The sequence below is a fragment of the Pelodiscus sinensis genome, chromosome 4 (genome assembly GCF_049634645.1).
Source record: "Pelodiscus sinensis isolate JC-2024 chromosome 4, ASM4963464v1, whole genome shotgun sequence".
Lineage (NCBI taxonomy): Eukaryota > Metazoa > Chordata > Testudines > Trionychidae > Pelodiscus > Pelodiscus sinensis.
Genome location: NC_134714.1, coordinates 106,590,439 through 106,612,400, shown reverse-complemented (window position 1 = coordinate 106,612,400; position 21,962 = coordinate 106,590,439). Strand labels below are relative to the sequence as shown.

At 46.5% G+C, this 21,962-nt stretch overlaps 1 protein-coding gene across 2 annotated transcripts in view; it reads left to right on the top strand.

The window, feature by feature from the left end:
• Positions 1–16,654: 16,654 nt before the first annotated feature.
• IPO7 (importin 7) overlaps positions 16,655–21,962 on the top strand; it is a 66,285-nt gene continuing 60,977 nt past the window's right edge. The window contains exon 1 of one of the 2 annotated variants that reach the window (XM_075927955.1): positions 16,655–16,845. In XM_075927955.1, coding sequence (XP_075784070.1) covers positions 16,762–16,845 — 84 coding nt within the window. In that variant the 5' untranslated portion in view covers positions 16,655–16,761. The remainder of the gene's footprint in view (positions 16,846–21,962) is intronic. The other variant, XM_075927956.1, reaches the window with a different exon arrangement.

The window sequence follows — 21,962 nt, the reverse complement described above, 5'->3', positions numbered from 1 at the left end:
GATGGAGAGAGGCTGTTCTCAGTAGTGACAGATGGCAGAACAAGGAGCAATGGTCTCAAGTCGTGGTGGGAGAGGTCCAGGTTGGATATTAGGAAAAACTATTTCACTAGGAGGGTGGTGAAGCACTGGAATGGGTTAGCTAGGGAAGTAGTGGAGTCTCCATCCCTAGAGGTGTTTAAGTCTCGGCTTGACAAAGCCTTGTTCGGATTGATTTAGTTGAAATTGGTCCTTTCTAGAGCAGGGGGCTGGACTTGATGACCTTCTGAGGTCTCTTCCAGTTCTATGGTTCTATGATTTTATGAATACTATAAATTCATCACTGTTGTAAATAAATATATTTTATTTGCTAAAACGGTCCACCTGGTTCTGTCCTTCCCCTCTTGGGTATGCATCATCGGACCTGTGATTCTCGTGACAGAAAGAAAAAGGGAAAAATTATTCAGCCCTTAGATAATTTATTTACTAAATAAATATGCTTCTGTCAGCCTGTAATGCCATTAAAACATGTAGAGTGCTATGTAAATACGAAATTTCTGCCAGAAATTAAACTTCTGGCCTTTTGTGATTGATTTTATTCAAATGATAAAATACCCCAAATAAACAATATTTGGGACATGCCCTGTATGCTTTTGCAAGGAATGGGATTTGTATGTTTTGATGAGCTCCTACTTTCTATTTACATTAAATCATGGTAAAGAATTTCAGAATATAGACTGGTGAGTTCAGCAGCCACACAAAAGACAAATCAGGAGGGAGTTCACTGATAAAAATGAGTAGAAAAGTGCCATCAACAATTGAGAGAAACACAGTAAACACCTTTTTAGTAGTTAGAAAGCTCTTCTTGCTGTGAATAAAGGATTAAAATGTCTGGGAGTCATATTTGAAGATTGAAGAGAGCTTTTATTCAGGAGAGTCAGTGCTCAAGAAGAAAATAGAGGAGAAATAAGGATCAAACAGAAAGTGAGGTTTTCAGTGGAGTCTGAAGTAAAAAAAAATCAGACATACTGAATTCTTCCCCTTACAGTGTGCTTATGGAATGTATTTCTTCTCACTTCATACATTATAGAAAATTAGGGTTTTTTTCCCTTGGGACTCATATCATTATTTAATTTTCTTTTCATTATTGTTTAATCAAACAGAAGCAGAGTGAAAATGGATACTATGTAGTAGCTCTGGTGCGCCATATAATACAGTCTAAATATATGGGGCCAGATTCTCTGCTAAAAACCAGCCCTTTTTTAGCACTCTGGTGCAAAAGAGGCTACAGCCTGCATAACCATCCAGTTAAGAATTTCCACCTGCATTAGGAGAAAAACCTGGTGTATAGCCGCCTACTACTGGTCATAAAGCTTTTCTGCCCAGATTTACTCTCTTATATTTTAATGCAAGAAGGATTAGGGCCATCATGTCCTGTTGCCAAGCATGAAAAGATACAAGTGTCCAATAACGAATCTCTGTCTTTCTAGCCAAGCCTTTTTGAAACCCTAGAAGTGTAAATGCCACAAAATTATTTCCCCTAAAATACAGCTCTCCCCTTTAAAACATCAGGAGAGGAGGGGATTTCCAACCACAAGGCATGAAAGCTCAAATGGTCCCTGGACATAAATAAACAATTACCAATAATAAAATAAGCTTCAGGGGGTAGACATCCTAGACATTCAACACTCTGGTCATTTGAAGAAGTGGGCTGTGCCCATGAAAGCTCATGATACCATCTACATGTTTTGTTAGTCTATAAAGTGCTACCAGGCCTTTTGCTGTTTTTTCAATAATAAAAGGAATGGCAGGATTGGGCCACTAGAAATCTCATGAGATTCAACAAAGACAAGTGTAGAGTCCTGCACTTGGGATGGAAGAATCCCGGGGTATGTCTACACTACCCCGCTAGTTCGAACTAGCGGGGTAATGTATGCATACCGCACTTGCTAATGAAGCCCGGGATTTGAATTTCCCGGGCTTCATTAGCATAAGCGGGGAGCCGCCATTTTTAAATCCCCGCTGCTTCGAACCCCGTGTAGCGCGGCTACACGGGGCTCGAACTAGGTAGTTCGGACTAGGGTGCCTATTCCGAACTACCGGTACACCTCGTTTCACGAGGAGTACCGGTAGTTCGGAATAGGACCCTAGTCCGAACTACCTAGTTCGAGCCCCGTGTAGCCGCGCTACACGGGGTTCGAAGCAGCGGGGATTTAAAAATGGCGGCTCCCCGCTTATGCTAATGAAGCCCGGGAAATTCAAATCCCGGGCTTCATTAGCAAGTGCGGTATGCATACATTACCCCGCTAGTTCGAACTAGCGGGGTAGTGTAGACATACCCCCAAGCATAGTTACAGGCTGGGGACCAATCAGTTAAGTAGTAGTTCTGCAGAAAAGGACCTGGGGGTTACAGTGGATGAGAAGCTAGATATGAGTCAACAGTGTGCCCTTGTAGCCAAGAAGGCTAATGGCATATTAGGATGCATTAAGAGGAGCATTGCCAGCAGATCCAGAGATGTCATTATTCCCCTTTATTCGGCTTTGGTGAGGCCACATCTGGAGTACTGTGTCCAGTTCTGGGCCCCCCACTACAAAAAGGATGCGGACGCATTGGAGAGGGTCCAGCGGAGGGCAACCAAAATGATTAGGGGTCTGGAGCATATGACCTACGAGGAGAGGCTGAGGGACTTGGGTCTGTTTAGTCTGCAGAAGCGAAGAGTGAGGGGGGACTTGATAGCAGCCTTCAACTTCCTGAAGGGAGGTTCCAAAGAGGATGGAGAGAGGCTGTTCTCAGTAGTGACAGATGGCAGAACAAGGAGCAATGGTCTCAAGTTGTGGTGGGAGAGGTCCAGATTGGATATTAGGAAAAACTATTTTACTAGGAGGGTAGTGAAGCATTGGAATGGGTTACCTGGGGAAGTGGTGGGGTCTCCATCCCTAGAGGTGTTTAAGTCTTGGCTTGACAAAGCCCTGGCCGGGTTGATTTAGATGGGATTGGTCCTGCCTGGAGCGGGGGGCTGGACTTGACGACCTTCTGAGGTCTCTTCCAGTACTATGATTCTATGATAAGGGGATGGTTGGATGAAATAACATGATCTTGGTAACTAATTGACCATTCATTATCAGTTGGAAATAGGTCAATGGAGGGATGATAGGAGTTGCTATAGGGAACTTTCTGGGTGTCTGGCTGGTGAGTCTTGCCCACATGCTCAGGGTTTAGCTGATCGCCATATTTGGGGTCAGGAAGGAATTTTCCTCCAGGGTAGATTGGCAGAGGCCCTGGAGGTTTTTCGCCTTCCTCTGTAGCATTGGGCACAGATCACAGCTGAAGGACTCTCTGCATGTTGGGGCCTTCAAAGTATTTGAAGGCTTCAGTATCTGAGACATAGGTGAGAGGATTATTCTAAGAGGGGTGGGCGAGATTCTGTGGCCTGCACTGTGCAGGGGGTCAGACTAGATGATCATAATGGTCCCTTCTGACCTTAAAGTCTATGAGTCTATGAGGCAGGCAATCATCCACCTTACCTGCCAAAGAACAAATAACTTCATCATAGCTCATCATTCAGACACAAATACATTGGTTCTGGGAATGAATGCAGCAGGTACTTAGCTGCAGGTTGGCTGTGGTCTACACCCTTAGCATCTAAGCCCACCCAGATCTGGGCTGAAGTCCCCCTCACCCTCCAGTCCACAAACTGGGACTCCTGACCCCAGCTGTCCATTATCCTGGTCACATGACTCTTGTTGGTGCTGCATGCTGCTGCCCCAGCCTCTGGCCCCAATCGTAGCCCTGTGAGGGAGGAGGTGCTGGGGGGAGGGGGCTAGTGCTGGAGCCAGAAACTGGGCAGCAGTGTACAGAGTCGGCAAAATAATGATGTGGCCAGGCTGGCAAACTCAAGCTGGGGTTGGTAGGAGTGGGTGGCACGTAAGTCCCAGTGTGTGCCTCAGGTGCCTGCTGAGAAGTAAGAGGGGTAGGGGAAAGCCGGTCCCCCATCTCTTCTGTGCCCTCTTGTCAGGGCACCAGATCCCTCCTGCACCTTCTCTCCTTTCTGCTCCTCTCCCCAGGACCCTGGATCCCTCCAGCTCTCATCTCTTTCTGCCCCCTTCCTGCCTAGCCCTGAGCGCTGGATCCTACCGGCTTCCCCCATCCTCATTGCCCCATTCCTACTCCCCCAGGGCCCTCCATCCCTTCTCCCCATCACTGCCCACCCACTTTTCTTGTCCTAGATACACCGCTGGAATTGGGGAAGAACAACTTTTAGCAGATTCAAAGACAATGGGGGGGTTACTATCTGGGCTTAAAGAATCCAACTTTCTAGAGCCATTGATTAGATCAGGGCTGGGCAAAAGCCACTAAGTGGGCTGGATCTGGCCTGCCTAGGGCTGTAACGCATTACCTCGGAGCTGGAGCCACACAAGCCCCATTCTGTTTAAAGGGCTGGCACCTCCCAGGTGCCTGTCAGTCAATGTGTTGCCTAGCAGCCAACAGCAAGGCAGGAACCCTTTAAATAGAAGCAGTTGAAAGGGCTTGCATGGCTCCAGCTCCCTGGCAATGCACTAGGGTCGCCACAGCTGCGAGCCCCTTTTTACTGTTTCTATTTAAAGGTCTCGTGCCTCCTGAGTGGCTGTATTGCCTGGCAGCTACCTGCAGGCACAAGCCCTTTAAACAGAAGCAATTGAAAGAGCTCACAGCTCCGGCCCCATGCTAGGCCATTGCCTGGGAGCTAGGGACTCATGAGCCCTTTCAACTGCTTCTACTTAAAGGGCTCGCGCCTTCTCCCTGGCTGTCAGGCAACAGCCCCGGGGAAGGCACAAGCCCTTTAAAGAGAAGCAGTGAAAGGGCTTGTGTGTCTGGCTCTCAGGCAGTGTGCTAGCAGGGAGGCGGGGAGCAGCAAGACCTTTTAATACCATCAATGGAAAGGGCTTGCAGATCCTGTCTCCAGCCCTTTCAACTCCTGCTGTTCAAAGGCTCCACCTTTTCCATCCAAGGGTCCACCCCTTTCATCCAAGGCCTCCCGCTTCCAGGGTGGCCTGCAACCACTTCAAAATTTTTTGAAGTGGCCCCGTCAAAAATTATTGCCCACTCCCAGTTTATTGGCATAGATGACTCATAGTAGCACCCACAAGGTGCACTGCTCCCTGTACCCCTGCCAAAATCTTGATAGCTAAATGTAGCGCACCCCCCCATGCCCCTTCACTTTTGCTCTGGGTGGCCTTTCAGGTATCCCCTTCCCTCACAGGCACCAGTTGCCTATGTCTACTGGTTATGTGACCTAAACAGAAACCAATTTAGTTTCCTCATTTACTTAAAACAGCTTTGCAATGCAGCCTTTACAGAAAATAAACACCACCACTGGCACCTTGGTATTCATGGACAGGATATGTCAACAGCAAGAGCTGCAGTTATCTAAAGTTATTACAAGATCAGTTGATTAAATACACAGGAGCACTGCTATCTTTCACTCTGTACCCTGGATAAAATTCTAACTTAAATTATTCTGTTTTCCTAATTAGTGAAACCATTTGGTCTGGAAAGGGGAGAGAGAATTAGCCACGGACACGCTTTTTAACTCTTACCTCAGTTCACATAAAACAAAGCATCAACTAACGTTAGCCAATAACAGGATATGTATGTCTACTCACTCACTCTCTGGAGCACAGTCCCATTGGTGTTACTGTTCTTTCTCTTAGGAGATGTGACCCAGATGATAATACACACTACCAATACCAGAAAAATTCTAGGAATAAAGGCCCAGATTTTCAGAAGTGTTGAGCAACCACAACCTGAATTGAATGTTGGGCTAATGAAATCCTAATACAACACACTACCCTGGGAAGGACATTCCATTACTGGGGAAATGCATTGCCCTATAGTCCATGTATTTGGCTGAACAATTCTCTGTATGCCAACCATTTTAAAGTTCCCACTAAACCAATCCTTGCACAACTCCTTTCTAGTAAGGTCTGCGGCATGTTGGGTGACAGGACTGACATGTGCAGGGAGAGCTGTACTGCATGCTGAAAAGGGTCATAAGCCCTGTGAAGCACCAAGCTGGAGAAATGGTGGGGAAGGGGGCACATGATACATTGTGGGAACTCCTTAGCAACCTCTGAACCAAACTTCACCTCCTGGTAACAGCAGGCCATCTACTTATACTATCTCAGTCCACATGGAGCTGAGGTATCAAAAGAAGTACAAAACCTAGTGGGAGCACCACATCTCAGGATATAGTTTCTGTCAGGGCTGGGGAATCTCAGCCCGTTAGGCTCAGGACCCCGCCATGCATTGGGGAGCCTGTGCTAGCACTCCAGCCCCTCTGCTGCCCCACCACAGCACTGGAGCTCACAAAATCTACAAGGCTGGAACCTCCTAGGCTAGAGGTGGGCAAAAGGGTCTCTGCAGGCCGGATTCGGCCTGCTCCCCTGGCAAAAAATTATTGCCCACCCCTGCCCTAGGCTCTGGTGTGCAAGGGGAATGTGGGGAGTGTCTTTCTCCTTCTCAGTCAGGGCCATGTCAGTGGTGAGGGTTGGTTTGTTTGTTTTTGCTTCTCACTTGTGCGTGGCTCTCTACTGATTTTTCTATGTGTCAGTGAGGCCCCCAACCAAGAAAGATTCCAACCCCATGTCTCAACCAACAGTTATCCAAATGTGCTCAATAATAAAGCACTTCCTGGTGGCCTCCAATCAGCAGGTAACATATTGCCACTGCTTCCTTCCCTTGTGTCCAGCTGCTCCTGCAGGCATGCAGAGGTTTCAAGATTCGAGTGGAAGAGAAGACAGCATGTCTAGCTTCACCAGAAGATGTTTCTACACAGAGTCGTAGCGAGGGTGTTATGTGCCCGGGAGTAAAGGAAAAATTTGTGTCCCCTCCGCCGCCATGTTGCACAGCCCCGAACCTGGTGCACAGCTGAGGGGAACTTGTACTGCATCTTCCCCCACCCCCTACAGTTTGGGGACAGGCTCCCACAAGCACTAACCCTCCAGTGGAGATGGAGGAGGGTCGGGCTTGGAGCAAGGTTGGGCTCGGAGCAGAGACAGGGAGGAGACTCCAGCTGCCGGTGGCAGGTGGAGTAGGAGCACGTGAGCTGAAGGGATAATGGGGGGAGCAGAATGGGATTAAATTGGAGCCTCCCTAGCATGGTGCCCAGGGGCAACTTACCCCTCCGGCCCCCTCGCTACTCCACTGCCCCCCCTCTTGCAGATCTATCATCTCATGCATGTGCAAGATCTGTGAGAGCCGTCCCATGAATCTGCAGTTGGTGTCTGCTGGCTTCTGGGTGGTGTCTCAATGCTGCCACATTCACCTCCAAAGAGGGGGCTTCCCAAAGCCGGCCCTTGCTGCTGACCCCCAAGGCATCCACAGGTCCAGTCTCCTTTCAATGGGCCCATTTCCCAGGGCTCATTGATCTTTGGTCTGGCTTCCATCCCCTCTCCAAACTTCGCAACTGCCCAGAGGCGCTCACCTTCCGCCTTATCCATTCCCACCTCATTCACCCCTCAGGGACAGTCTCTGCCTCACTTGTCCTAGGGACTATTCTACCAAGACGTAATACAAAGTTTCCATGTAAAAGGACTCACTACAAAGCTAAAAACTTCCATGAGAGAATGATTAATACAGAGACGTGTCTACATCTGCTGCAGGGAGACACCTCTGCCTGCCTCCACTCCTCTCCCCACAGAGTCTACAGCCCCATTGCAAAGCAGGGGAGGGGAAGAAAAGAGGCTGAGGCCCATCCAATGGGACTGAAGCAGTCATGAGCAAGCCATGCCCGGGAGCCATTCTCCTGTCCATTGCTGGTGCTGTGTTGCTTCAGGCATGCTGAAATGCAGTCACCTCTAGGGTGGACTGGACAGCTGTTTAACACCTGCACAAGGTTTCAGGCAGGGAGCAATGCGGGCTGCCTTCCTGCAGAGCCCCCATCAGAACTACCGTGCCCTCCTGGCTTAGGAAAAGAATAAACAGGAGGATTGGAAATTAACCTGCCCAGTCTCACGTCCCCTAGGGACTGAGCCATCTACATTAGGCCCCAGCTGGAGTATCATGTTCAGTTCTGGGTGCCACATTTCAGGAAACATTGAGAAACTAAAGAAAGTCCAGAGAAGATCAACACAAATGATGAACGTTCTAGAGAACATGAGATATGAAGCAAGGCTGAAGGAACTGGCCTTATTTACCTTGGAAAAGAGAAGACTGAAAAGGGACATGAGAGCAGCTTTCAAGTATCTAAAAGAGTATCATAAGGAGGAGGAAGAAAAATTATTCTCCTTGGCCTCTGAGGTTAGGATGAGAAGCAATGGGCTTAAATTGCAGCAAGGGAGGTTTAAGTTGGATATTAGGAAAAACTTCCTACCTCTCAGGGTGGTTAAACACTGGAATAAATTGCCTAGTGAGATTGCGGAATCTCCATCATTGGAGATATTTAAGACCAGGTTAGACAGACACCTGTCAGGGATGAGCTAGTGCAACTCAACTTTGGAAGCCCCAGGGGCCACACTGATACTTACAGAACATGCTGAGGGCCTCAACTTAAGTGTGGTTGCATATGCAAGCAAATATATACAAATAGTTTCTCTCACACTGACAGGCATGAATACAAAGATTAAGGCAAGACTACACAACACACAGACCCCATTTAAGTCAGCTCTGCTATTAATAAAATGCAATATTTACCCGATTTCTACCCATGTGACAGCACTTTTCACAAGCAATGACAGTCCAAGAATTTAACTACTAAAATGCATCTCAACAGAAGATCATTACACTGACTACTTTTTTGTTTTGGCTCCCACTCGCCAGTCACGTGTTGATCCCCACATAAACCCAAACTGCACCGCGGGGCGCAAACAAACTGGCCGTGGGCAGCATACCAAGTTATTAATAAATATGTTTAACTCTTTACCTTTTCTCTCTGCTGCCATGTCTCCTTTCCTTGCTCCATCATCTCCCCTGGTGCCTGCTGCCCCCAACTACTCACCCTCCTCTGCTATCCTCACTCCTGCCCTTCTCACTGCTCTCAGCCCTCCTGCCACCAGCCCTTCTCTCCCCCCCATGCCCACTCCTCCAGTAGCCCCACTCTGATCAGGTGAGCTACCCTTCTTCATCCCCTCTTCCTACACCTCCCTCTACACACCTGCCCTGCCTCTCTCCTCTGGTTCTGGTCCCTCCCCTGCAGGTGTCTGGCCTTCTGCTTCACACCCAGAATCTCCTGGCACCTGCACCTTCCCTTAGCCCTTCACCCTTCTGGTGCCTCCCCCTTCCCTCACTGCCCCTGCCCCCTTTGCCCTCTTTTTTCCTGATGGCCACCCCGTCACCACTCTCTGCCCCCATTCCCCTCCTGCCCCTCTGTGCCCTCTCACATGACTTGCTCCATCCCCACCTTTCTCATGCCCACCCCTCCTTTCAAGCCTTCTTCCAGCACCTCTCCCTCCAGACCCTAATGCCCTTCCCCTCCTCTCCTCTGCCAGCATCACCCTGTCCCCCCTCCCACTGACAGCTCCCCTCCTACTCTTTTCCTCATTGTCTGCACTTGGCCCCCTGGCATTTGTATCTTCCCTCTCCCCTCCACCTCCGCACAAGCTCCTCCCGTTCCCTCCCCCCTCCACACAAGCCCCTTCCTCTCCCACCGCTTCCCCCTAGTTTTCCCCTTCCCTTCCCTTCTGCCTTCCACTTGCGGGGCTGGAGTCTGTGCTCGGGTCCCAAAAGTCCCCGGACTCTGAACTGGCAGCTAGGCTGGCACCACACGGCACCGACTACTTTTAAAGTCCTTGGCCATGATGTCACGTCACACCCGGGAGTCTCCCTGGTCACCTGGGAACGCTGCACAGTGTGCGCATGCAAGGGGGAGCCGACTGAACGCTGGCATGGGCGATGAGTTCTATGGCCTCCCCTCCCCCCGTCTCCTCCCCTGGACCATCTCTGTCATGCACAGCGTGCGCAGGCAAGGGGAAGCCAACTGAACGCTGCGCATGGCAGGGATGGCCCTGGGCCGGGGGGGCCAGCCATAGAACTCGCTGCCCATGCCAGGTGAGCCTGCGTAGCGTGCGCTCGCTCTCACCCCGGCCCAGCGCCCGCCTAGTGATGTGCCCGGGGGCAATTGCCCCCCCCTGCACCTCCTTCGCTATGCCTCTGTTTCTACATAAGAGGATAAAGAGTGGAAAAAATTAGGAAAAAGAACCACTATCCGAAGTGACAACCTACAAAGTGTGGGAAGGCACAGCAGAGCAGAGCTCAGCAGCACATGCAAGAGAAGGAGAAAGTAAATTTTTTAGGCAGTGTGTTGTGGGAGAAAGAAACCAAATTCCTGGCAAATATACGCTAAAGGGGCAAAAATGCATGTAGAGGAAGCCAAAGACCAATAAGCAGAGAAACACATGGGCTGTGTCTACATTGGCACCCTTTTCCGGAAAAGGGATGCTAATGAGACACTTCGGAATTGCAAATGCCGCGGGGGATTTAAATATCCCCCGCGGCATTTGCATGAACATGGCTGCCGCTTTTTTCCAGCTCGGGGTTTTGCCGGAGAAAAGCGCCAGTCTAGACGGGATCTTGCGGAAAATAAACCCTTTTCCAGAAGATCCCTTATTCCTACTTGAAAGGGTTTATTTTCCGCAAGATCCCATCTAGACTGGCGCTTTTCTCCGGCAAAACCCCGAGCCGGAAAAAAGCGGCAACCATGTTCATGCAAATGCCGCGGGGGATATTTAAATCCCCCGCGGCATTTGCAATTCCGACTGGTCTCATTAGCATCCCTTTTACGGAAAAGAGTGCCAATGTAGACACAGCCATGCAGATGAATAGAAGAGGGAAACAAATCAGATAGGAAGAGAGATGAAACAAAGAGCAAGAAGAAAGTCTCCCCAAAAAGGCAAATATTTATCACAAAGAAGCTTAAAAAAAGGTAATTGCTTTCTTAAGATGACATTTCTATGTAAAACTTTTGTTGCAGTTGTTAAGTATGTTGCGTGATTGCCTGTGAGACTGGGAGAGGAAGGTGTTTAGAAGATTATCTTTCTACTGTATTATTATGAGATGGTTCGCACTATGCAACAAATTTGAGAATACTTTGTCCAACTGTTCATGTAAATGTTATTTCAAATTAACTTTTAGGTTGGTTGGGAAAGATACCTTTATTGTTGCAATCACAAGACTGGAGGCAATGCACATTAATTCACATTGTGGGTGGAGAAAGCAACAGTGCACAGTGAAGTGTTTCCCATGTTTTGCAACAAAAAGGGAAAGTTTTACATTTATTTTCTGATATATTCGATGCTGTGCTGAGCACTTTTTAATATCTGGCCCTTAAGCTGCAATTTTTTCAAAGAAAAGACCCAAGTACTGAAAATGGATTAATTTTCCCTTGATGTTCTCATACAGCTCCACTATTTCTTAAAATACTATTTCTTAAACTAAAATCATGCTGGACCACAGATGTTGCCAGACTAGCGAGTACCAGACTAGAATGGTTCAACCTGTGCTTATGGAAAATGATTAGGTTAATTGAGGAAAACTATAGTGTCACTTACAGCATTTACTTCATAATAAATGGAATCACAAAGTCAGCTGTTAATCAGGATTAGTGTTCTATGGGGGAGGGCTGAGTGGAAGAAATAAGATAAGAACTACACAGTTTACATAGTAAGCAGTCCTCTGCATTAGAGCTGATCACTGATCTTGAACATTGTGGTTCCATGGCCCAGACAAGTTTCTTGTTGAATAGCTTAGTTGGGTGTGGAACAAAGATCTACAAATATCTGTGATGAAGAATTACACCTATATTTCTGCTAAACACAATATTTAGGACCCAACAACCCAGACTTTTTCCTCTGTAAAGACTGTAAGAATGGCTCCTTAGTATAATTCCCACAATAATATAGACTAAAACTATTGATTTCAGAAAAGGCTAAACATAGTCTTGTGAAAGATTTAATAATTTTGTAATTTAGAATGATTTATTATTAGCTTGGAAAAAGAAAAGGTATAAAATAGCAAACTATTAAAAAAACTTGAAAAACAATGAATCATCCTGTAGAACCTTAGAGACTTAATAAAAATATACAATATAAGGAGCTTTTGTGGGCACAATCCACTCTATGCTTATGGAAAATTATTAGGTTAACAGAGGAAAACTATAGTGTCACTTACAGCATTTACTGTCATAATAAATGGAATCGCGAAGTCAGCTGTTAATCAGGATTAGTGTTGTATGGGGAAGGGCTTAATTGATAATTCATCATCTGCACATGATAATGTATACTTTTTGTTAGCCTCTAAGTTGCTACATACAGGACCATTCATTGTTGTTTAAGGTTTTTTAAGTTACAGACTAATATGAGTTTTATTCATTTAACTGTTTGGAAATTCAAAGACCAGAATGGTTTAAAAGAGACTAAACTTTGTTAATAAATTATTTTATTTCTAAATTAATGTTGAGGACTCTTTGCAGATGAAAATCATCTAATAAATGCTAAACACTTATTACTGATTTTATAAAACAAAAGCCAAATCTTGATTCATCAAACACATTGATTTTGTGCAGGATAAGGGTCTATAGATGTTATGAACTGAACAAGACTGACCTCTGATTAATATCGTATTAAAGTATTAGAATTTAAGGTAAAGTGCCAGGTTATAAATTATATGTCTAATTATTTGTATCATATTACTAGCATCTTAGACTATTGCACCTGAAAGACTAAAATCCCATTAAGTTTCCAAACTGTTGACTAAGGTTTTTTTTTTCCACTTTCATGTTCTAATGCACTATAATATTGTTATGTCTTGTTTGCAAAGCCTCCAGTAAATGTTTGTTTATTTTAAAAACAATTATCACAACTTAAAAAAATCACAGAAGCATTTCAATTGTTCTTATATTTTGTAAAAGTTTGCTTTTCCAAAACTTAAATTCTCTGTCAAATTTGCCTGAGTAGTATAAACATTGGGCTCACTTAAATGCTCAATATTGAAATAAAAGCAAAACAAAATACAAAACAAGGCTCCCACTTACTTTGACTTCATTGTGTGATTATTTTTTTTAAAAAAAACAAACAAATGTGCTCCTAATGTACATAACTGAAATGCAGTTGGAGGGTATTTCATGATTATGAGGCACAGAACTTACCCCCTGGCTGCAGTACTGTGCTCTGGAGTATGACCTTTCATTTTAATTTCATTACACTTCTAATTCTTATGTTTATAGTAATAATCTAAAAATACAAAACAAGGGTAAAGTGATACCATGTCCTCTGTTAGTGTCAGTAGAGACCTGACAGATGTGATTTGTTCCAATCATCTCAATTGAAGCCATGTAAATTCCACAATTCTGTGGTTGTATAATTTGGCATTTTCTCAAGTTGCCATGAAATTTTGTTTTTTGCCTCCAAATGCATTATTTTTCAAGGCCCTTGAGATGTTATTTTTCCCTTTTCCCTGCTCTGCCTTGAGCTGTCTCTTGTTCTGCAGTTTTTCTTTCACACCGAACTGAATTACAGCATGTACTTATACTGTTCTATGTAGCCAAGTAGCTCGGGGTTAGGGAATTAAAGCAGATGTCCAGCTTGCAGCCAATATCCAGGGCAAGTGGAAAACAGCTTAGCAACTGAGGGAGATAAATTATCAAAGTCCCCTACAGTCCCCCCTCATTCCCTGCACATACAGGGGGAAAGTAGACGCTGAGCTGCACTGCCTGGACAATCATGCAATCCAAGGTGGAGCCAACTATCTGTAAACCATAGTGTGTGGGGGAAGGGGAGGGAAGAATCCATGATTTGATGAAATTTAAAAACAGCAGGGACATATTAGGTCATATAGTCTGACTGCCTGTATATTACAGTTTCACCGAGTCACCTCTGTACTGAGTCCAGTAACTACTGCCTGGCTATAGCATATAGTTCTGAAAAATATTCAGTTTTTATTTGAAGACAGCAAGAGATGATGTTCTTTGGCAGTTTGTTCCAGTGATTAATCACTGTCAAAAATTTGTTTTAACTTCTATTTTGAAAGGTTTGGCTTCAGCTTCCACCAGTAGATTCTTGTTATACATTTCTTCACTAGATTTAAGAGCCCTAACTACCAACTATATTCTCCCAGTGAAGGTATTTCTATGCTATAAGGAAGTCCCCTCTTTATTTTCTTTCTGATAAGCTAAACACACTCATTATTTTCAGTGTCTCACTGTAAAGCATTTTCTCCAGTCCTGGAATGATTTCTGTGGCTCTTTTCTATACATGGGAGGTGCGTATAATAGGCCCTGGGAGGCCTGGAATCCGCTGGCACTGCCATGGCCACTGGACCCCAGTTGTACGGTTTGGCAGGGGAAGTTTTTGCTTTATTATGCCCCATGCATGTTCCAGGATGGTATGTGATTTTCAGCTTCCTAAAATCACTTCTCAGCCACCGTGGAATCTTCATGTGGCACACCGACATCTTCTTTGGGATGGGAGTGAGATGCTTTTCCCCAAGGTAACTTGAAGTTTGTGGAGGGGAAGTGTGGCTATGGCTGGCCTGGGACTTCTCCAGGCAACTTCAGGCAGGGGAGCTCAGGGCACCTCTGGGCAGATGGGAAGCATTTGGGCCTCCACCCAGCTCAGGACTCCTCTGACCAAGTGGGATGGGTGCTCGTGGCTCCTCTGGAAGGGGAGGCATGATGGAGGATGGGTCAAAGGGCTCTGGCCATAGGCCAGGAGATATGGGAGGAAGGGGTGGAGCCACGGACTCACATTCCCAAAGGTGTGCTCCATCCATCATCCATGCTACACCCTTTCCTATTTTTTGACAGCCTTTTAAAAATGTGAACCAAAGAACTGTACACTATGTTCCAATAGTGGACTCATCAGTGATGTACACATCACTACCTTATTCCTGCTTACCACTCCTGTTCATACTATAGGGCTAAAGAATTAAATCATCCTTATAATGAATGATATCTACCAAAATGATGTTATGCAACCTCATGAATTTTGGCCCCATTTTTATGAATGGGATTTTATAAATGAAACAGTGTTAACAACTTTTAGATTAATTTGTTAGTAGTCTGTTAAGAATTGACTTTGAAGAATCTGTTATTGTAACTCCTATTTAATACATTGTAACTAAAGTGACCCCATATTGTAACTGAAATCCCATTTTAAACTTTGTACTGCCTTAACTCTGTGTAAAGTTATGTGTGTGTACATAATCTCATTTAAAAGTGTGAATATGGATGTGGGTGTGTGAAAGGATCAGTCCCCAAAGCCAGCCCCTCTGGAGGTACTCTATACAGCAACATTATTTCGAAACAACTTGTGTTATAACTAGGTCTACGCTACAGCCAAAAGTCAATTTAAGGCACGCAATTCCAGCTACATAAATAACGGGGCTGGAGTTGGCATACTGTAAGCCGAGTTTTGGCACTGTCCCCACAGTGGGAGGTAAATGGGAGAAACGCTTATATCAAACACCAGATTGACCATCATGGCATTAATCTCCATGGCAGTCAAGAATATGCTATGAGTCTTTATCAAATGAAACGTGCATCTGCTTTTGCCTTAGTTTGTGTGTGGTTGATGTCAGGCTAGTTATATGGGTTCTCTTATTCACACTTCTTCACTATTAGCACAATCTTGTGCAATTCTCCTGTTTCATAATTTATTAAAAGTTACAATAGGTGGGCTAGCATTTTGCTCAGCCAAGTTTAGGTCTATTGGTGCAAGTTATTTAGGCCTACTGATTAAAGTGTATTTATTCCTAGCAGATGTGGTCTAACATTTTTCTATTACTAATGGCCTGGAGTATACTTCATTGTTCCTTTATGAGTGCTGACCATCTGCATTGGGAGTTGTGGGTGCAGCTCACCAAGTCTCTAGCATGGGCGGTGAGATGATAGGACAAACTCTGGCCCAGCCTGTGCTCTGACCTCTTCCCACACACCAGTGCCCAACCTGCCTGGAGCTGTTTTGCTGCTGGCCAGAGGTCAGTAGGTCAACGCTGGGGGTGACCCAGTACTGAAGCTGGCTGATGGCCTGGTGCTGTAGTCATTGTTGAGGCCGGAGAGCAGCCTGATAGCTTCTGCTCAGGGCTCTGGTGGACAGCGCTCAGCACTCCAGCAGACAGGAGTAAGAGAAGGCTCTTGGGTACAAGGGACAGGGCCATGTGGCTAGCCTCTCTGAAAAGGGGGGGCTCGTGCCCACCCATGGTCCATGACAGCATTATTCCACCTGTATGAGAAACAAGAAAAAGGAATATCCTGAAGAGCCATTTCTCCCCCTAAGCAAGGGTGAGGCTTTGAGATCTAAGGAAAGTCTTTCCTGCTCTCCAAATAAAGCCCTCCCGTATTTGGACTGTACAGGGGACCCCCCCATGTATGTAACACTGGAGCCCCTCATAACTACGAAGGCAGCTTCCCCACAGCCGGGGCGAAGAGGCACCTTAGTCAAGCCGGCCTGCTGCAGAGGAGGAACTGAGGGCCCGGGAGGCTCAACAGCCAAAGGTCAATGAGCTGGGAGGGGAGTGGCGAGCGCCGGGAGAGGCAGCCTCCCCCCAGGAGCGCGGCTTGGAGGCATCTCGGGGGCGCCCCCTGTGCGAGGCGGGAGGCCGGGGTCCCGGGCGGGGCGGGGGAGGGGGCCGCTGTCCGCACTACAGCTCCCGTGGTGCCCCGCGGCGGAGCGGAAGGGCCTCGCTGCCCGCGGCGCGGGGGTAGTTGCTCTATCCGGGGCCTTGGCGCTTCTCTTCCTTTCGCGCCGGCTGCCGCTGTGGAGCGGCGGGTCCATGTGCGCATCGAGCGGCGCTGCCCTGCCCTCCGCTTCCCCGCCATGGACCCCAACACCATCATCGAGGCCCTGCGGGGCACCATGGACCCGGCCCTGCGGGAAGCCGCCGAGAGGCAGCTCAACGAGGTGAGCGGAGCGCGCAGCGGGGCCCGGCCTGAAGCAGGGGCCCGGCCGCCGGCAGGACGGGCGCGGGCCTGGCCCGGAGGAGGAACGGCTCAGCCCGCGGCGCCGCAGCGAGGAGGCCTCGGGAGCCGCCGGGGGCGCTTGCGGGATCCTCGGGGGGGGGCTCTTGCCGTCAGTTGGGGCAGGAGAGCAGCAGCCCCGGGGAAGTGGCGGCCGGGGGCCCGCTGGGGAGCAGGCGGCGGCATGGAGAGGGCTGCCTGTTGAAGGGGGCGGGCCTGGCTGTGCGACGCTGCGCTTCATGTCGAGCTGCCTTCCTGCTCCCTCACATTGTCCTCAGCCCCCAGCGTGGCTCTGGGGCCTGGGTCGGCCCGCTGCGTGCCCCATGCCGAGCCGCGGCTCGGGCCGAGGCTGCAAGTCCGGTTTCCATCAGCCTCTCTAGGGGGCTGCTTGTGAGTCTGGGGAACAGGCCACCACGCTGGGTATTTCCCAATTAAACATCGTATCTGATCTCATTGCTGGGTGAAATTAATCTACATAGGGACATGATGCAGAGTTGTAATTTTGGAAGGGGAAAAGGAGTGTAACAGACTGCCACAAAACGTTGTCTTCAGCCGGTGGCAGAAAGCGCCCATCAGTTTCTCTAACACTAATAGCGGTAAATGCTTCCCCTTGTCTTTTCTGAACACAGGGTAGGTTATGGCTTGGAAGGTCTGTATTTGGGGCCTGTGTGTGGCCTTCTGTATGACTCTTTAACTACAACGTCTCCCTCTAAATTTGAGACCTAGTAAGGAAGATTACAAGGTGGCACTTCATTGCTTTGTGGTTTAAATGCTAGAGCTATAGCATTTATTGAAAAATGTAATAACATTTTAGATACAATTCTGGTGGTTTGAAACTTGTTAATAGTATTTAATCAATTGTGTTTGACTCTATATCCGATAGATGCAGCTTTTTTGTTTTGTGTACCGTTGGACTATATAAAACTTCTTTACACAAGTGCCAACACTGTAAATGTATGCACTAAAAAAATTTCTGAAGATGATTTCGGAAGTTTGCATTCTCTACAGGAGAATTCTCTATGGAGCTTGGGATGTGATGAAAATTGCATGCCTTGTTAGTTCCATGACTTGATTTAAAAAAAAGGTATGGGTGTCTTGTTTCAATCCATCTAATTAGCTAATACACCTGTGTTCTGAAGGGATAGTGACTAAGAATTGTCAACCTTTTGAAACGAGTTGTGTTTTAAGGGTTGATCAGAAGAAGGCAGTGTTAGCAGGGTAGACTTGGTGAGGGAGTAGGCTATCTGTCCATTCTATACAATTTTAGAAAATATATTTCAATGCATTTTAATCCTCAATTATAATTTAATTTGTCATTTGACTTAGAATGTTAAAGTAGTACAGAAGAACACACAAGTTGGGTAGAACTGAATATATTATACACAAGTAAATCTCCACATGTGATAATTCAGATCTACATGTTTGCTGGGTTCAAATTGTTGAGTGTTCAGCAAACTTTTAGTTAAAACTTTGGTGAGGGACTCCAGGAAACACACTAATACTGTTGCTTGAGAAGGCATGCTGACCATCAGCTACTTCATTTTGTTCACTCTGAAGCATGATGACACACAACGCCTCTGTAAAATCCAAACTTTCCTGATTAAATATCATTGTCAGTCCTGATCCTAAACAAGCATTCATGGATGTGTGTAAGTTTACATATATGAATTGTCTTATCTGAATGGTCAGTTATGCATTTGATTGAAGAATTAGGACCTTAATTTATAACCTTTACTCAAATAGATGTTTTCTGATCTAAATTGGGGCCTCCCTTTCTGCTGTAAAGATTAAACTGCTTCTACCACTTGAAAGGTATAATGCAAGTGACCAGCAGCTCACATGATTTTTGGTTTAATAATTCCTCCTAGCTGTCGTAACTCACTGTCTATGTTTTGTCCAAAATTGTTCTGATGGATTGATGTAAGACTTTCTTTCAATAGAAGACTTAAGACTTGTTCTTCCTCTTTCCCTTAAGAGGCTACTTTTACCTTCTGACAAGGGAGAAGCAATTTTTAGCAAGACATTAAAGAATGAATTGACATCGATAATTATTGTGAGAGTAAAGTATGTTTACCAGTGCTTATCCTATTCTTGATATGTAATACATACATATACCTTGTTATATAATTGCATAACCATTAAAATTATATTGTTATGTTATATTATTTGAATGATGTCATAAACATTTTAATGCAACTTCTTTCTGAAGGAGAGAATGTTGTCAGAATGAAGGACGAGTAGACAGATTTCTGGACTTTTTTTCCAGGCTCTGCTACTGAATTCATGATCTTGGACAAGTCATTTAATCGCTAGTTGACTTTAATACGACTTACTTCATTGATATTGTTTTCAGTCAGGGATTGGCTGATTGTAAAGTACTTTGAGATCTGCAGAGTTTGGAGAGAGATAAATGCAGAGATCTCCAAGAGTTCTACTCTGTTTGTTTCTCTTTCTTAGTCAATACTAGAAGATTTACCTTCTGTTGCTCAGGTTCTTAACTCAAATAAGTTTTGTATTTCTTCATTTAAATAATTGTTCTGAGGAGGGACTGAGGGGTTCAGTATGCAGGTTGCTACAGGAAGAGAGGACAACCCCTGCCCATGGCCACTGCAGTTGCAGCAGACACAACTGGGGTTGGCAGTGCACATCCTCTGGTTGGGGAACGGAGAGACACAGAAACACAGACTCTCTGAAATATATCGTAGATAGCTGTCCTTTTTTCCATTCCTCCCTCCTGCTGGGCAAATGGGCTTTGGTCGTTGGCTGCCCCTTGTGGTCTTTCTACAATATAACTGTCCCTCCTACTAGATCCCTCCCTTTCCATTTTAGGAGAAATAATCAAATTCCAGGCACATCCCATAATCCTGACACAATCAAGCCTTTATCTTGCTTTAAGTTATGATAAAAGGAAGCTGCATACCAAATTTGGTGGTTCTATCTCTTACTGTTTAGGAGGAGTTCTTGAATAAATGAATTCGGACAGACACAGATGCATGCACATTTTAAAAATATATAGTAAAAGACACGATTCCACCAGTAATCTGTACCTCCCTCCCCTCCAGCTTTTAAACTCATTGAGTGCTGTGTCTTTGCAAAACAGAATCTTAGAGATCATAACTAGCCATCTGAAGTTCAGTATGGGCGGAACAGAGGCAGTGCTCAACTTAGAAGAACTGTCAGTCTTTAATCACTTCTTCATTAGAGGGCCTCTGTCCCAAGTTATCAAGATGGTGTGCAACTTGGGTGGGTCCCAGTGGACATCCTCTTGACTTCCAGATAGCAGTGGTAGTTGAAATATTGTTTTCTTTTGGGTTGAATGAGAGGCTGCTAAGTTGCTATATTCTACATCTACAGAGACACTCAGGCTTTGACTACACCAGTCATCTCCAACCATTTTAAGCACAAGATCACTTGTTGAATTCATCGGTCCAGGATCTACTTCAAACCCAATACCCCTGCCCTGCCCCGCCCCTACCTCACCCCTTTGCCAAGGCGCCACCCTCCTCACTCTGTGAAGATGGGGTACAGGGGAGTAGGAGAGAGTGACATCAACACCACCCTGCCTCTGTCTCTTCCACACTGCAAAACAAGCAGGAGGCTCCCAGGGGGCAGCTCTGAGGCTATAGGCAGGAGCAGCAGGGCAGTGGGGGGATGGGCAGCTGAACTGCCTCCCAACAAAACTAGGCAGGATCACCTGACAGAGGCTCCAAGATCTACCAGTAGACTCTGATCTACTGGTTGGTGACCACTGGATTACACTATACAACTTTTAGCGACATGGCTGTGTCGACATAGCTGCATTGCTAAAAGTCTAGCAGGATAAACACTTTGTCTGCACTTTTATCAATATACTTCTGCTCCTACGAGTGGGATTTGCATTGTCAACCGGAGAATGCTTCTGCTGACAAGGAACCATTCACACTGCCGCTAGCCGTGACAATACTTTTTGCCTTCTGGTTAGAGGTGGGCTTTTTTAAAGCACATGTGCGTTTGATTCTACTTGCAACCTTGACCCTTCAGGTAAGTATATCAGAAAGGAGGAGGACAATGGGTTACATTCCCAGATGGGACAATTTTCCATCGCTGGCTTCCTGAATGTCTTTTCTGTCAAGGTTCTGCGCTGGATCTGGCTTGCGGGGAAACACGCATGCTGCTGTGGGGAGAGGAGCAGTGCATGTACTTCTCTGCAAGCCAGATCTGGCACAGAGCTTCGGGGCTTTCACCTTCTCTCCCACCTCTGCCCCACTGGGGGCAGAGCTGGGCCTGGTGCAGCTTTGGTGTGGGGAGAAGGTCCGAGGGCTGGGGGGGGGGGGGCGGGTGCATTTCAAAGCCATGGAGGCTGGAGTCTTCGGGGGACTCCCCCGAATCCGGGAAAATGCAGCAGGGAGCCTGGGATCAGCTGCAGAGTCCCCAGCTGACCCCAGGCTGCACTGTGCTTCAGTGTTTTAAAGGGGCAGCACCACACAGCTGAGCACAGATCAGCTTGCGGTGGCTGCCCCTTTGAAACGCTGCCTTGGGGTTTGAAAGTGGCAGTGCCACGCAGCTGATCCCCGGCTCAGCTGTGTGGCGCTGCCACTTAGAGGCAGCAAAGAGGGGAGAGTACTTGAATCTCATAGAGGCAGCAAAGGCGGGGGGTAGGGGGAATAGACTAGTTGGTGGACTATCAGATAAGCAAATGCTTATCGGAAAGTCGACTAGTCCTTAACATCACTAATTATAAGGTGTACTTACTTCTAGGGATATAAAATCGCAGTTAACTGTTTAAACCTTAAGTTAACTGATTAAGCAGGATCCTGGGTAAGGGACTGCTTTAGCGCAGTTAGAGCAGCTCACAATGCTCCTGCTCCCAGCCCTGGGCTGAGGCTGGCCATATCTCCTGGCCAAATGCTGGGGCCAAGCAGGAGGCTGCTCTTGGTTAATTGTTATCCAGTAGGCATCACCCAGTAAGGATGATGCTTACCATATAACTGGTTATCTGTTCACATTCTTACTTGCTTCTCGGTGACATCACATTTCTCCACTATTCAAAAACCAATGGTGTGGGCATGTAACATACTTCTA